The sequence below is a fragment of the Gouania willdenowi genome, chromosome 21, assembly GCF_900634775.1.
Source record: "Gouania willdenowi chromosome 21, fGouWil2.1, whole genome shotgun sequence".
Taxonomy (NCBI): domain Eukaryota; kingdom Metazoa; phylum Chordata; class Actinopteri; order Blenniiformes; family Gobiesocidae; genus Gouania; species Gouania willdenowi.
Window position 1 is genome coordinate 192,681 of NC_041064.1, and position 14,408 is coordinate 207,088.

Here is a 14,408-nt window from a genome sequence, read left to right on the forward strand (position 1 = left end):
ACTAAGTCAGTCTCACTGACCGATGGGGTCTTTGGCCAGGATGGGTTTGGATGGCTCGCTTGGATCTCCAGTTCCCAGCTCATTCTCGGCCATAACCCTGAACTCATACTCGCAGCTCTCCACCAGGTCCTGGACCCGGTACTGCGTAGCTGGGTACAGGTGGTCTCTGGTTGCTCTGGACCACCTCTTGGCACCGACCTCCCTCTTCTCTAAGATGTAGTTGGTTATGGGCTTTCCACCGTCACGAGGTCGGTTCCACAGCACAAGAGCATTAGTTGCGTACACCTCCCGAACAGTTGGCATTTCAGGGGCTTCTGGGACCCCTGTAGGTACAAGTTATCACATATATTAGTATAAAGATTGAGAGAAACATGACTTCAGCACCAGATATCAAATCAATGATCACAATCAGGGTGCAGGACACTACAAAGTGAGACATATTTTCAGACAGAACCAGGTCCTTAATACGTTTCTATCTGTATGCTTGGCCAGTATTATTATTATTGTTTAAAAATGACTTATTTACTGCAGGTCTTTCAATCTTACAGCAGGACACTCAAAAAAAAAAAAAAAAAGAAAAAGAAATGTTCAATTTCCAAGAAATTCCCTGATGAATATTTTAAATAAATTAAAAAAACATTTTAAGGGGTTGTTCTTCTGGGTGGGACAGGAATCCTGAGGCTCTTGTATTTACAGACATTCTGGTGGAACCTTTTACACAGCCAGATAAGAACGTACTGAAGAGGTCTTTAGCTCTCATCTCCTCCGATTCCAGTGGGTCGCTGATGCCGTACATGTTTTCTGCAGATATTCTCATGATGTAGTCACGACCCTCGGTCAGTTTGGGGATCTGAAAGGAGCGACATATGAACCGTCAAAACTTCAACTCATTCTCCAAAAAATCCTGATAATCAGAGCCAAATGGGTCTTACTTTGCATGTGGTCTTTGTGTTGGCAGATGTCACGGTGGTCCATGTATCTCTGTTTACATCTCTCATCTCAATAATATAATTAGAAACTTCAACTCCACCGTTGTCCAAAGGAGGCTTCCATGAGATGACCATGTACTCCCTGTGCACCTCTTCAAACACCACAGGGCCAACAGGAGGAGCCGGGCGGTCTACAGGTACGAGGACATTAAAAAGATGTATTTATTACATTTCAGACTGAAACTTTCTGTTCACCACATCAAGAGAGGCACAAAAACAACTGAACTAGTGAAATCTGATCTGAATAATTCAAATCAAAGCCCTCTTGGATTTATATCACACATCATGGAAGAGAAGCTGGTCCACTTCAGTCCTGGTCCTGGGTCAGTATTGGCTACCCTCAGTGCTATAGTTAATGTAGTGTTTGTTGTCTTAACGTACCGACCACTGTCACAATGCAAGCACCCTTCCTAGAGCCAGTGCTGTTCTCCACCACCACCAAATATCTGCCGCTGTGCTGACGCTCCGCCTTCATGAGGCCCAGTGACATGGTGGTCAGCGTGTTCTTGAACATGATGTGTTTGTTGGCTTTCAGCTCCTTGTCGTCACGGTGCCACAGGATGGACGGAGGTGGTTTACCAGTGTAGCGACCTTGCAGCAGGCAGCTTTCTCCTACACGGATGATGATCTTGTCACGGAAGTCCAGCTCTATGGTTGGAGGCTCTGTGGAAGGATGGAAGAACACAAAGTCACAGGAAGTCATGTCTGATAATCTGAGCAGCTCTAACTGTCATGTTCCTCAGGGCTCACCCAGCTCGTCTCTGCAGGTGATGGGTTTGGTACAGAACGAGGGCTTGCTAGGTCCAACCTCGTTCACAGCAATGACCCTGAACTCGTATGTGTCGCCCTCCCTTAAACCATCATATGTGAACTTTCTCTCCATTAGTGTCTCCTTTGTTAGCCGTGTAAACTTGTCTTTGCCAATCATGCGTGCCTCCAGGATGTACATGGTGATCTCAGAGCCACCGTCAAACTTGGGTGTTTTCCAGGTGACACTGATTAAGTCTTTGGCAACCTTGGTAACTTCCAGCTCCTCGGGACGGTCCGGTACACCTCGAGAAACATAGTTAGATTATATTAAAATACTGATTTACTCAACCTTAAACCTGCAACCTCTAAAACAAAACTCACTTATTGGTTCCTTGATAACAATTTCAGCTGCTGTCTCCATGAAGGGTCCAATGCCAATGGCATTTTCAGCTGCCACACGGAAAAAGTAGGCCTTTCCTATGGTGAGGCCAGTTGCAATGGCGTTCTGTCTACTGGCAGTGAAAGACAGAGAGGTCCAGGCCTTGCGCTCTGCCTCCCGTTTTTCAATAACAAAGTTGCTAATAGGTGATCCACCATCGTTCTCAGGGAAAAACCAATTGATCTTGCAGGAGTCTGTGCTCAGGTTCTCAGCAATCAGAGGAATGCCGACAGGTCCAGGGACAGCTATGCATGAAATGACAGAATTTTAAACAAGGAAACAATGCTTTAATCCGGTTCTCTATGTTAATTTACATTTCATGGACTCACCAAGTACTTCCACAGTGACATTCTTTGTCTTTTCTCCACCAGCATTCTTGGCAGTCAGTGTGTAGACACCGAGGTGCTTCCTGGCACACGGTTTGATGATCAGAGATGAGCTGATGGCTGTCGTCTCTATTTTGGCTTCGGGCGGTAGCGCTGCCCCGTTTCTGCTCCAGGTGATTTCAGGAGCTGGCTGACCAGAGACGTAGGCAATGATGCGAATCACACCACCAGCGTGAACCACCATCTTTTCCTTCACAGAGGCATCCAAGTCGAGCTCAGGAGCAACTGGAGCAAGAAGAATCAATTTTAACTCATTCAGCCAGCCATTTTCAAAATTTCTACCCCCTCAGTGCCAGCCATTTCAGAGCATTTGGACTGATTTTTAAAGACCCGTAGAATATTTTGTACTATGATAATCTGAATTCTGAAAGATTAAAGTCTCTAATTTCATCAGAAAAAATTATTTTGTTTCTAGCTTGTTTCGTTCTTCTGTAATCCACAGTTGAATAGAGGCAAGTTTTACACAAATTGCCAGTTTTTGACAAAAAGCTGAGAAAAACGGCTTTTTCTGGAAAATATCTATTAGTGACTTTGAAGGAATTTTTTTTTGTTTTAGTGACACCTCAACATTGTTTTCTTATGTGAAACTACAAAAACACTGAGACCAGGCTTTTGATGGCAAAATTATTATTATTTTGTTATCTGGGTCAGAGTTTAATGGATTTTTTACTGTATTTTGGCATTCCTCCAAGTTTCTTCTCCCGTCAGTCAGCACACACGCAACTTCCTTCTCCTCCCGGACATGCCGAGTGTCAGCGCTCGCCCCGTTGTTTGATCGTTTTCTCTCACCATCACCACACTCTCCAATACTCGACTGAGTTCCACACATGCTCTGGTCGAGTGTGAGCTGCTGGGAACTTCAACATAAACTCTCAACATAGCGTCTCGTAAACTCATTTCCTCTGCCTCTAAACTCAGTCCATCATGGATGATCTCTCACGAAAACGTGTGCTGCTATCTGGCTCACAGTTGAATGTTTTGCTGACTGCCCCCCCGTCAATCACACAGACGTAACTTCCTCTTCCTCCTGACAAGCAGAGATGACTCTTTTAACCTGGTTAGTTGATTGTTTTATCTAACGATCGCAGCATAATCAATAATCCACTCAGGTCCACACATATGTTCTGTGTTAGTATGTGGTGCTGTGAGCTGCTGGATACGTCACAATATCACTTCATAGCACCATAATCTCACTGGTTCCTGCTTCTCCCTCCTTAGCTAATGGTAGCATCAGTAGCTAATCTCACATCTAAAGGTGCACTGCTGCCACCTTCAGGGCACAGTTGGTTACTACATCACATTACAGCTTAGATATTGATGAGGGACTTCTGCCTGGGTGTTTTCTAGTAATCAATGGCACTGAGCGTATGGATTTTAAATGATGTAAAAGTATGTCAATGGCACTGAATGAGTTAATGTCCGATCTCATCAAACAGATGCTACATATCTGTAGGTTTCAGGGAAGTCTGAACTCACTGATTCGGTCGTTGACCTCAAGGACCTCTGGGACTTCACCTGGTTCACCGCTACCAGCAACATTGAAGGCAGTGACCCTGAACCTGTACTGACCTCCGGTCTTCAGTCCAGTGATCACTAACCTGGTGCCTCGAATCTCTGTTTCTTTGGCCTACAACAAACAAAATAAACATCACGCACAGAGCAGACAGAATGGGATCAACAAGGTTACCAAACTACAAATGTAAATACTTGCCTTTAAATCGTCCACTCACAACTACAAATATCTTATTATGTTGAGTCAACACAATGGATTTTCTTTTTACAGGTTAAAAGCTGTATTAGCAGTTTGTCACTGGCTTAAAACATTTATATGTTAAGGTGAAATGTTTGTGCTCCAGGCACTCCTTCACTGCCCATGTGCCTTTAAGCCTCCCACTAAGAATTGGTCCATGCTAGCTCTCTCTTACTAAGTTTCATGCCTTGCACAAAAGTGCTTTTACCCATGGAACAATATTACCTGGAATTTCAGTAAAGTTTGTGTTTTTAAAGTGTGTAATTGGACTTCACCTTAACCCAGGCCTCAGTGTTCTCCTCCTTGTACTCCACCCAGTAGCCCAGAATCTTTGAACCCCCATCTTTCAGAGGAGGGATCCACTCCAGGTCCACTGTGGACTTGGTCCAGTCAGATATCTTAGGGGTTGGAGGAGAGGGTGGTGCTGTAGAAGAAGAGAGATGATTGGTTCTCACATTGGTTGCTAGATTTAAGTTGTGATCAGGTTTCAGAGAAAGGCTCGTACAGATTGGGTCTCTTGCAAATACAGGGTCTGTATTAGGACTGTAGAGTCCTGGTCCGGCTGCGTTGATGGCACACACTCTGAAGAGATACTGGGAGCCCTCAATGAGTCCACTGGCCACAAACGAATCACCCAGGCCCATAGGCCGGATCGGGTCACGGCTCACGCGAGTCCATCGTTTCCCTGTGGTTTCTTTGCGCTCCAGCCAGTAGCCGGTGATCGGGGAGCCCCCATCGTCCTCTGGCTCTTCCCAGTTCACAGTCATGGAGTCCATGGTGACATTGGTGACAGTGGGCTTCTCCACCTGTCCAGGAACAGCTGCAGGAAAAACAGGAACGAAACCCTCAGCGTGAAATGCCTGAGAACAACATTCAAATACCACAGGATGGATTCCAAACACTCACTGAAGAGAGTCCGGGCAACTTCTGGGTCACTGTCCAGTGGCTCTCCAACTCCATACTTGTTTTGTGCCATGATGCGAAAAACATACTCATGGCCCTCCATCAGGTTTTCCACAGTCCAGATACGGTCCTTGGGCTCACTTGTTACAGGTACCCAAGTATTTCTGCTGGCCACACGTTTCCAGATCACATAGTTTGTGACTTTAGAGCCGCCGTCATCCTTGGGTGGCAGCCAGGAGAGGGTGATCTTCTCAGCTCCAATCTCTTCAAACTTAATAGGAGCGGATGGAGGACCAGGCCGCCCTGCCACCAAGAAAAATCAGAAAAAAATCATTATTACCTGCAGCACTTGTATATCTGTATTTATGTATCCTTTATCTTTTTTATTTATTATTATTATTGTTTCTGGTTTGTTTTTTGTTCTTTTTTGTTCTTCACACCAACCACCAAGTTAAATTCCTTGTACTGTTTTTAAACTGTACTTGGCGGATAAAAACTTATCGAAGTCTGAAAAACACGATCAGGTTAACATTGAGGCTAAGAGTTTAATTGTTTAAGGTATGTGTTACCGAGCACGTTGAGCCTCATCTCCTTAGAGGCTTTGCCGAAGCTGTTTGAGGCCACCAGCGTGTAGAGGCCAGTGTCGGGACGTTTGCCCTGCTGGATGAGCAGCGTGCAGCTGTCGTCGGACACCACCTTGTTTATGTGCTCATCATACTGGACTTCCACCTTGGGGTCAGGTTTGTGGGGCAGGGCCTTATACCAGGTGAGTGTGGGGAAAGGACAGCCACGGAGTTTGGCAACAATGCTGATGTCGGAGCCCTGCTCCACCTCCATGAACTCCTTCAGCTTGATGGATGGAGCACCTGCACCAAAAGGTTCATTTCTGTCTTTACTTGTGGACACAAAACACAACTAAGGATAGTCCGTCATTAAGTTTTGACCTTTTCAACTACTCGGGTTGCTCAGCTTCCATTGATTTTCATTTTCCTTTTATCCAATAACTTTATTTGACAGTTTCAAACGACAGTTATTAAATATATACATTTTTTGTACATTCTTACTGATAAGTCAAAGTTTTCAAAATAGAAAATGAACTCACTTGAATCTCAATTAACCAACAGGTGTGATTAAAGAGACACTGACCCTAATGTTGACTCCATGTCTGTAATTATTTAAAAGCACTGATCCATGCATGTTTCTTACAGGTCTGGTCCTGGATGACGACAGGTCCAGCAGTGGATGAAGGTCTGCTGGCTCCAGCCTCGTTGTAAGCTACCACTCTGAATTCATACTCATCTCCTTCCGTCAGGTCCTCCACCTTAAAGCTGGTGGTGTCGACATCTCTGCGGTTACACCTGAAAGACACAGGCCAATTCAGTAAAAGTGAGCTCCTCTCTGCCTCTGCATGTGACACTCCATGACAAAACAGGGAACAAAAAACTTCACTATGCTTTAAATAAGTATGTGATGTTTTAAAAAGATAAACTTTGTCTTGTTTTAGTAAAGAGCAGCTTCAGTAAAAGATGATAATTGTGGACGTGAGTTACATTAAAACATTAATTACTGGGCGGTTGCTGCCCCCTGCTGGCTGCTCAGGGAGGTGAGAACCCTACAGAATCAAAGGGCTGATTTTTCCTTCATGTACTTTCAAGACTGACAACATTCAAACCGCCATAACTTATTTTAATATTCTTTGATTTTTATGTGTGTAACGCCATTAGAAAGCTTTTCTGTAAATAAACTTAGAGCTCCTCCTGGACGACTTGTTCCTGGTTGTCTCATGACGTGTCACTTATTTGTAAAGCCAGGTCAACCAAAGCTTCACCTTCTCCAGGACTCCTTCTGGGCTCTGCTGGCTTCCCAGCAGAGAAGATCAACACTGTAGTGCGTCACTGGAGAGCCACCGTCATTCTTCGGTGCCTTCCATGTCAGGGTGACAGTGCCCTTTCTCACATTCTGGATCTTTAGCCTGGTCGGAGGGTCGGGAGGATCTGCAGAAACAGAGTTCAGCTTTAGATTGCACAATGAGCAAAGGTAGGGAAGGAGCTCCTGACTGATGCTATCTGGTTAGCTTCCCTCTTCACTACCTCAACCCTCACATGGTCTGACCTGTCTAAATCAGATAATGGTAGGCAGGATACATACTGATGGGATCCTTGGCTCTGGTGCTGCATTCAGTGTCAATGTATGGACCAAAACCACAGCAGTTCTCAGCTCGGATGCGGAACAGGTACTCCTGGCCCTCAATCAGGTCTGGAACCACAAGAGACTGAGCAGGACAAGCCGTGCTCACCTGGAATAATGTGGTAGGGTTAGAATCATCTGAAGAATGAGGTTCACTTAAGTTAATGGGTGTTTTTACTTTAGTCCAGGCTTTCCCATCCACCGTCTTCTTCTCAATGAAGTAACTCTTCACTCGTTCACCTCCATCACACTGTGGAGGTTTCCAGGTGAGTCTGCAGGTGCCTCTGGTAACGTCACTGACCTTCGGGTCTCTGGGAGGTCCCGGGAGGTCTGAGGACCGATAATTCACCAGATTAACAACAATCAAATAATTAAAGCATTGAGACCTTCTAAATCTTGTTCATACCGATGACATTCACTCGAACTTTTAACAATTTGTGTCCAGCCGGGCTTTCTGCGTTGAGGATGTATCGACCACCGTGGTTGAGTTTGCACTCTGGGATAATGACCACTGACGTTGTATCAGTCGAGTGGACCTGAGGAGAAAATATTAGTTTTAAAGAGGAAATTTATTCATAAATTTGATTGATTAAAGTGTCAGTGACAGACCTCCGAGTCCACAGGCAATGTGTGCAGCTCTTGCTTCTTCTCTGTCTCTGCAGGTCCGTCAAAGGTCCAGGTGACTTTAGGGATGGGTCGGCCAGTGATGGTGGTGGGGATTTTGATGGTGGATCCAGCTCTGCAGTTAAGCAGGTCTGGAGCACTGACATCTAGAGTCACCGTGGGATCAACTGGAGATTTTAGACAAGAAACCAAAGCAGTGAGAAACAGGTTAGATCAGTGTGACAGATAAGTATGTTTAGTCAGGATTTATTCTGAATACTCTCAGGCTGAATCTCATCCTTTCTTACCCAAGATGTCTTGAACCAAGATGTCTCCCGTCCTGGCAGGCTCAGAGTTTCCTGCAGCGTTGACAGCATAGATCCTGAATTTGCATTTCTTGCCTTCCTTCAGGTTGGGGACTGTAATTTCAGTGGATGGGTGCAGCTTGTCTTCAGGGTTCACCCTCCTCCAGTCAGGAGAGCCCTCCTCATGGACTTCAACAATGTAACCTTTGATGGGGGTCCCGCCATCTTTCTCTGGTGGGCTCCAGGTGAGTGTGATGCTACTCTTGGTTTTGTCTTTGACCTCAGGGGCTCCTGGTGGGCTTGGTGCATCTAACAGAGAAACACATGTCAGTCCTGCTGTGGTTGTACAGATATCATAAAGAGGAAAAAGCACTCACTGCATGGGTCCACAGCAAAGCGGCATTCAGTGGCCTCACTGTGTGGTCCAACACCAGCAGCATTGCAGGCTGCAACCCTAAACTGGTACTCGGTCCCTTCGATGAGCCTCAGGACAGTGTACTGTAAGCCTTTCACTGCCGGCTTGGTCGCTGGAGAGCGGTTAAGACGACCCCAATACACAGCACCACGCTCCCTCTTCTCCAGCCAGTATCCCTGAATGGTGGAGCCCCCGTTGTCTAGAGGAGGCTCCCAGGTCAGGGTCATGGTGGTGGCTGTAGCTGCAATGATTTTAGGATTGCGTGGAGGGCCAGGAAGACCAAACGGATCCCTCAGTTGGACTTTCTCAGATTCACAGCCGTCACTAACTCCATACTTGTTTTCAGCTTTGATCCTGAACTGATACGTTCCGTTCAAGTCCAGTTTGTAGACCTGAACAGACGCAGAAGCAAATCACTTTGTATCCAAACTTCTATAACTTGTATTCACAGTCACATGATGCAGATTGTTTTATTTTGAAAGTGTTTTTTAGGGTACATATCTTATCTTTAATCCAAACTCACCCCATATCTTCTGTCAATGAGGTTAATGGTGAGAACGTCAAAGTCTGATTTCTTCTTGCTAGCGTCTCTGCGCTCCACGATGTAGTTGGTGATCTCGCTGCCTCCGTTGTCTTCTGGGGTGTCCCAGGTCAAGTAGCATGACTCAGCCTTGATGTCAGAGACCACAACGTTGCGGGGTGGAAGGGGACGGTCTGCAAAGAACAAAGCTTGGTGTTATGTGTCTCTTTTTAAAATCCTGTTGACCAAACAGAAAGGAGACCCTACCAAGGATCTCTACTCTGATGACATGCTGAGCTTTTCCATGACAGTTCTCTGCCACCAGCTTGTAGTTGCCCTTATCCTGCCTGATGGTGTCCTCAATGGTGATTTTGGTTTTCATGGTAGTCGGATCAACCTGAGGATCCAACATGGAAGACGTACTGAGAAACCGGAGTGAACCAAACTGATTGATGTACTGTGTAATGAACTCACCTCCTCCATCTCCATCTTCATCTTATCACCATCAGGTGCTTCAATTTTCACATTGTCCTTCACCCACTGCACACTGGGCAGTGGGAGCCCTTTCACCTCAGCTGGAATGTCAATGGCAGCACCTTTTCTGATGATGATGGCATTACTCTTGAAGAACTTCAGGATATTGATAATTGGAGCAACTGTAACCAAAGACACCAAGATTAGTAATATATATAATACATAAATACTAATAAATAGTAGAATAAAACCCTACTTTCATCGTCCTGGATCTTGGCCATGATGGCTTTGGATGGATCCCCGTTCCCAACCTCATTCACCGCTCTGACCCGGAAATCATACTCCTGACCTTCAGACAGGTTCTCCAGGGTCCCGCAGCATTCTGTGAAGATCTTTTGATTTGCAACTTCAAACTCTGTACTATCAGCCCTCATTTTCTCTACATAGTAGCCAATGATGGGGCTGCCACCATCCGTGCGAGGCGGCTTCCAGGCCAGCGTAATGGTGCTTTTGGACCTGTTGGTGTAATGCAGTTTCTCTGGAGCAGACGGAGTGCCTAGAATTCAGATAATTAAAGAAAATGTTGCTATGGGCAGTCAAAAGTAGTTTACATAAGACAATAAGAGCAGCAGGCAGAGTTCTACCTTTAGGATCCTGAGCCAGGATGGGTCCCAGGTCTGATGGTGCACCATTACCGTACTTGTTCCTTGCAACCACTCTGAAGTCATACTCTTCCATGGCCAGAAGATCTTGGACGTCACACTTGCACGATGCAGTCTCAATGGGCTGACGGAAGAGCTTCATCTTAGCGTCCTTCCGTAGGACTTCATAGCCAATGATGTCACTGCCGCCATTGTCAAGTGGGTCAGACCAGGTAAGAACAATATTCTTCTTGGTTACAGAGATGGCTTTCAGATCCACTACAGGTCCGGGGACATCTGCAGGAACAACATAATCAAGTGTTATACAAGTAAGTGTGATGCCTTCATTTTCCAGTTTCACCAAAACAAACTACCGTAATTTCCAGGCTATAAATCACACTGTTTTATTGGCTGCATTACAATAATTTAGCCATTTTTTAAGAAAAATCCACACAAATGCCACAGTATAACATAGGCCACACCCTATTGGCTGATGAGGATGCCCGTCAGACAACTCGGCCAATCAGAACGGGTAGGTAGGTGGGCTGCTGTACTCAGTTAGGTTTCACGGAAGTGTCTGTGTTTCAACTGATAAGTTTTCTTTACTACATGAAGTCTCCTCCTCACTGCTCCACGTCTACATATCAGTACATTATGGTCATTCTTTACTGTAACCACTGATAAACCGCTTTATCTGCTCTTCTTACCGTGAACTACTGCGGAGGGATCACAGAGAGTCAGACTCTGAGTCAGAATACGGACGTGATCACTTCTGAACAAATCCATCGTGGTGATTTGGTAACTTCATGCTGTTATGTTATTATTACAAACTGTCTGACTTTTACTGAAGATGGAGATCAGAACATCCTGTATACAGCATGTATACAGGATATTCTGGTCTCAGCTCCGTCTGTCCGTCCTCTTTACAGAAGCGTCTCCATCAGCCTCAGAGTCCAGATCATCACCGATCAATCCTGAACAAACCTAACGCTGTGATTTAACAACTTTATGCTGTTTATTCTAATATTACAAACTGGCTGAGTTTTACTGCATGCACGCTGCTGCTGCTGCAACGCTCTCTCTCTCTCTGACAACATTTCTTTGCGTCGTTGCTATGACGACGCAGGGTGCATCATGACAAAATGAGTGATCCGAATGATTCTGTGCAAGCAACAACGATTTAATGTTAATAATTTCATTGTTCCACCTGATCTAATGTGACGGAGCTCAATTTCGTGGCGGCCTGAAGTTTATAAAACCAGGAAAAATCCACAATTTAGCCACATCAGTGTTTAAGCCGTAGGGTTCAAAGCGTGAGAAAAAAGTAGCGGCTTATAGTCCGTAAATTACGGTATACAGATGTTTAACGTGTGCAGGGAAAGTAGATAAAAGTCTGGTGAAGAACCAAAGATTATAAATCACGTCCAAAATAATTCACAGAGATTTATTTTAAGGCAACAAACATATGTAAATCAATAAATGAATGCTTTTTAAAAACAGAGAGTAATTATATCTCAAATAAATCCACAAACTCAGCATAAAGGAGCTGTCCTTGTTTTACTAAAAGTCAAGGTAAAAACATCTTAAAGTGTGCTGAGAATGATTGTTGGTGCTGATTGTTTTGGAGCTCACCCATGACGTCCACCCTGGTCTCAGCGCTCTTGGTGCCGCTGCTGTTGGTGCCAGTGATCTTGTAGGTCCCGTGGTCGGCTCTCATTGTCTTTTTGATGAACAGAGTGCTGTTCTTGCCCACTGTTTCAATCGTCGTTCTCTCCTTGTCCGCGTCACTATCATCTTTGGCCCACTTAACTTCTGGTTGTGGTCGCCCAGTCACTATAGCTGGGAGTCGAAGGGGCTCCCCAGCCTTGATCATCACACCGTTCCTGACTGAGTCATCGAGGACTACTGTAGGAGACTCTGAAGAAGGCAGGGAACATGTGAGGTAAAACCAAAGAGGTGTATGTAAACCTTAGAACGTGATGAATCAGCTCTACCTTGGGGCTCTTTGATGGTACAGGGTTCTGTGACACCAGGAGCTCCAGGACCAGCATCATTAACAGCAATGACTCTGATTAAGTAGTCTGCTCCCTCAGTAAGGGCGGTGACCGTGTAGGTGAGCTCCTTACACCTGAATTCTGTACTGCGAGTCCAACTATGCTCCCCAGCCAAAACCTGCGGTAACCAATTGGAAAACCATGTTCAACGACCCTGGAAGGACTCAGCAGTGACACTGACTCACTCTGTTTTACTCAGATTACTCAAACTAATCCTAAAATGAGTCTCAATAAGCAGTCAAAGTCCTTGTTTCTATAAATGATCAGCATTAATACTGTCCACAAGCTCTATGTTTCTGAAACAAGGACTGGATAAATGAATCAGTCTCTTTATGTGATGATGTTTTTATATTGAAATTAATTTTGTCAATTTTTTTGTTATAAATCTTTAACCGCTAGGTTCGGTTGGTCTTTTACCTTCTCCACGTGGTATCCCAGGATGTCTCCACCACCATTGTAAAGTGGAGGCTTCCATGCTACAATCACAAAGTCCTTCCCAGTGTCCACAATCCAAGGGGTCGGGGGGCCTGGAGGCTCTGTTGGGGGGGGGGGGTTGTTAATTTAAAACTATTTGATACAAAGAACTTACATAGCAACTAATGTTTTACTTTAAAGTGAGCAGCTTCTGAGCTTAGACTAGCTGTAGTGTTCAAACACTTACGAATGGCATCCATGGCAACAGTGCGGTCGGTGGGGTCACTGAAGGGGCCGGGCCCGGCCAGGTTCTCTGCACACACCTTGAAGATGTAGGTGAGCCCCTCCATCAGACCGGACACCTTCACGTCCAGAGAGTTCAGCAGGGCTCGGTTGACCCGGGTCCAGTGTTTGCTGTTCACCTCCTTCCTCTCGATCCAGTAGCCCAGGATTGGGCTGCCATTGTCTTTGGGCTCATGCCAAGAGATGTGAGCGGAGCTTGCTGTGACCTCGTGGACTCGAGGTGTGTTTGGGGCATCGGGAGGATCTGAGCGAGAAGACACTGGTTACCTACTGAACACAGTGATGATGTCATGGATGCAAACAGGATTCATCCTCTAACAAATCTCGCTGCTTCATAACAAAATCTTTTATTTTGTAAAAAACAAAAAAGACCTTGGGTCTCATTATAATGACGACTGAATTTTATCAAACATGCAGTTTATAAATTCTACTCAATGATTGATTTGTTTGATTCACTGATTTGATTCTGTGATTCTGTGGGTTGATGATAGTTCACTAGAACAATGGTATTGTGCTTTATCCTGGTATATCAGGTCAGTCGTGGGTTTCTATTAGAGATGCTCATGATTAACCCTAACTGAGACATTATTATTATTATCATTATCATTATTATTTTTATTATACTGATTCTGATTAATCGATAACAAAAAGTCGTGATTAAAAGAATCCTAATATTCTTCGATTGTTTCTGTTTGTATTTGAAAGAACAAAAATAAATCCATAGGAAAACATTTTTGTTCATTGTACTTTAGAATGTATCATTCAGTCTATGACTGTCACTGCCTAACAGTTTCAGATTGTAGTATTATTAAAATCTTATATTCTACTGATCTAATGTATTGCGATCATTAGAAAGTTAGTGTATTTCTGACATGTTTAAATGTTGCTCTGTATGCCTTACTTTACACGGTCATGTATTGATGTCACTGCAGAGGTTGGACTCACTGAATTGGTTCTTGGCGACAAGTGGCTCAGAGCTACATGGACGTCCACAGCCAAACTTGTTCTCTGCCTTCACCCTGAACACATACTCTTTGCCCTCAATGAGTTTGGTCACGGGACAGCTGGTGCCCTTCAGGGTGGAGGTGATGGTGATCCAGCCAACCTCGTCACTCTTGTTGTCCTTTTTCTCCAGCATGTAGTTTAGGATTTCACTGCCGCCATCATCCTCAGGAGGCTCCCAGTTACAGATGACCGATGTGCTCCTGATCTCATCGAAGGTGAAGTTGATGGGAGCACTGGGTTTGTCTGTAGGAGCATGTTTGTTCCCACTCA

The 14,408-nt window shown here is 44.9% G+C and overlaps 1 protein-coding gene across 1 annotated transcript in view; it reads right to left on the bottom strand.

The window, feature by feature from the left end:
* LOC114454835 (titin-like) overlaps window positions 1–14,408 on the bottom strand; it is a 168,620-nt gene that overhangs the window by 69,278 nt on the left and 84,934 nt on the right. Inside the window, 30 exon segments of the mRNA XM_028435630.1 lie at window positions 21–323; window positions 739–850; window positions 933–1,120; window positions 1,371–1,652; window positions 1,740–2,042; window positions 2,121–2,423; window positions 2,508–2,789; window positions 4,041–4,191; window positions 4,590–4,738; window positions 4,820–5,134; window positions 5,221–5,520; window positions 5,787–6,083; window positions 6,424–6,575; window positions 7,046–7,211; window positions 7,366–7,513; window positions 7,583–7,734; window positions 7,811–7,940; window positions 8,014–8,195; window positions 8,316–8,621; window positions 8,690–9,119; window positions 9,251–9,441; window positions 9,515–9,644; window positions 9,722–9,903; window positions 9,978–10,277; window positions 10,366–10,659; window positions 11,995–12,279; window positions 12,357–12,534; window positions 12,834–12,952; window positions 13,078–13,377; window positions 14,079–14,381. Coding sequence (XP_028291431.1) covers window positions 21–323; window positions 739–850; window positions 933–1,120; window positions 1,371–1,652; window positions 1,740–2,042; window positions 2,121–2,423; window positions 2,508–2,789; window positions 4,041–4,191; window positions 4,590–4,738; window positions 4,820–5,134; window positions 5,221–5,520; window positions 5,787–6,083; window positions 6,424–6,575; window positions 7,046–7,211; window positions 7,366–7,513; window positions 7,583–7,734; window positions 7,811–7,940; window positions 8,014–8,195; window positions 8,316–8,621; window positions 8,690–9,119; window positions 9,251–9,441; window positions 9,515–9,644; window positions 9,722–9,903; window positions 9,978–10,277; window positions 10,366–10,659; window positions 11,995–12,279; window positions 12,357–12,534; window positions 12,834–12,952; window positions 13,078–13,377; window positions 14,079–14,381 — 6,933 coding nt within the window.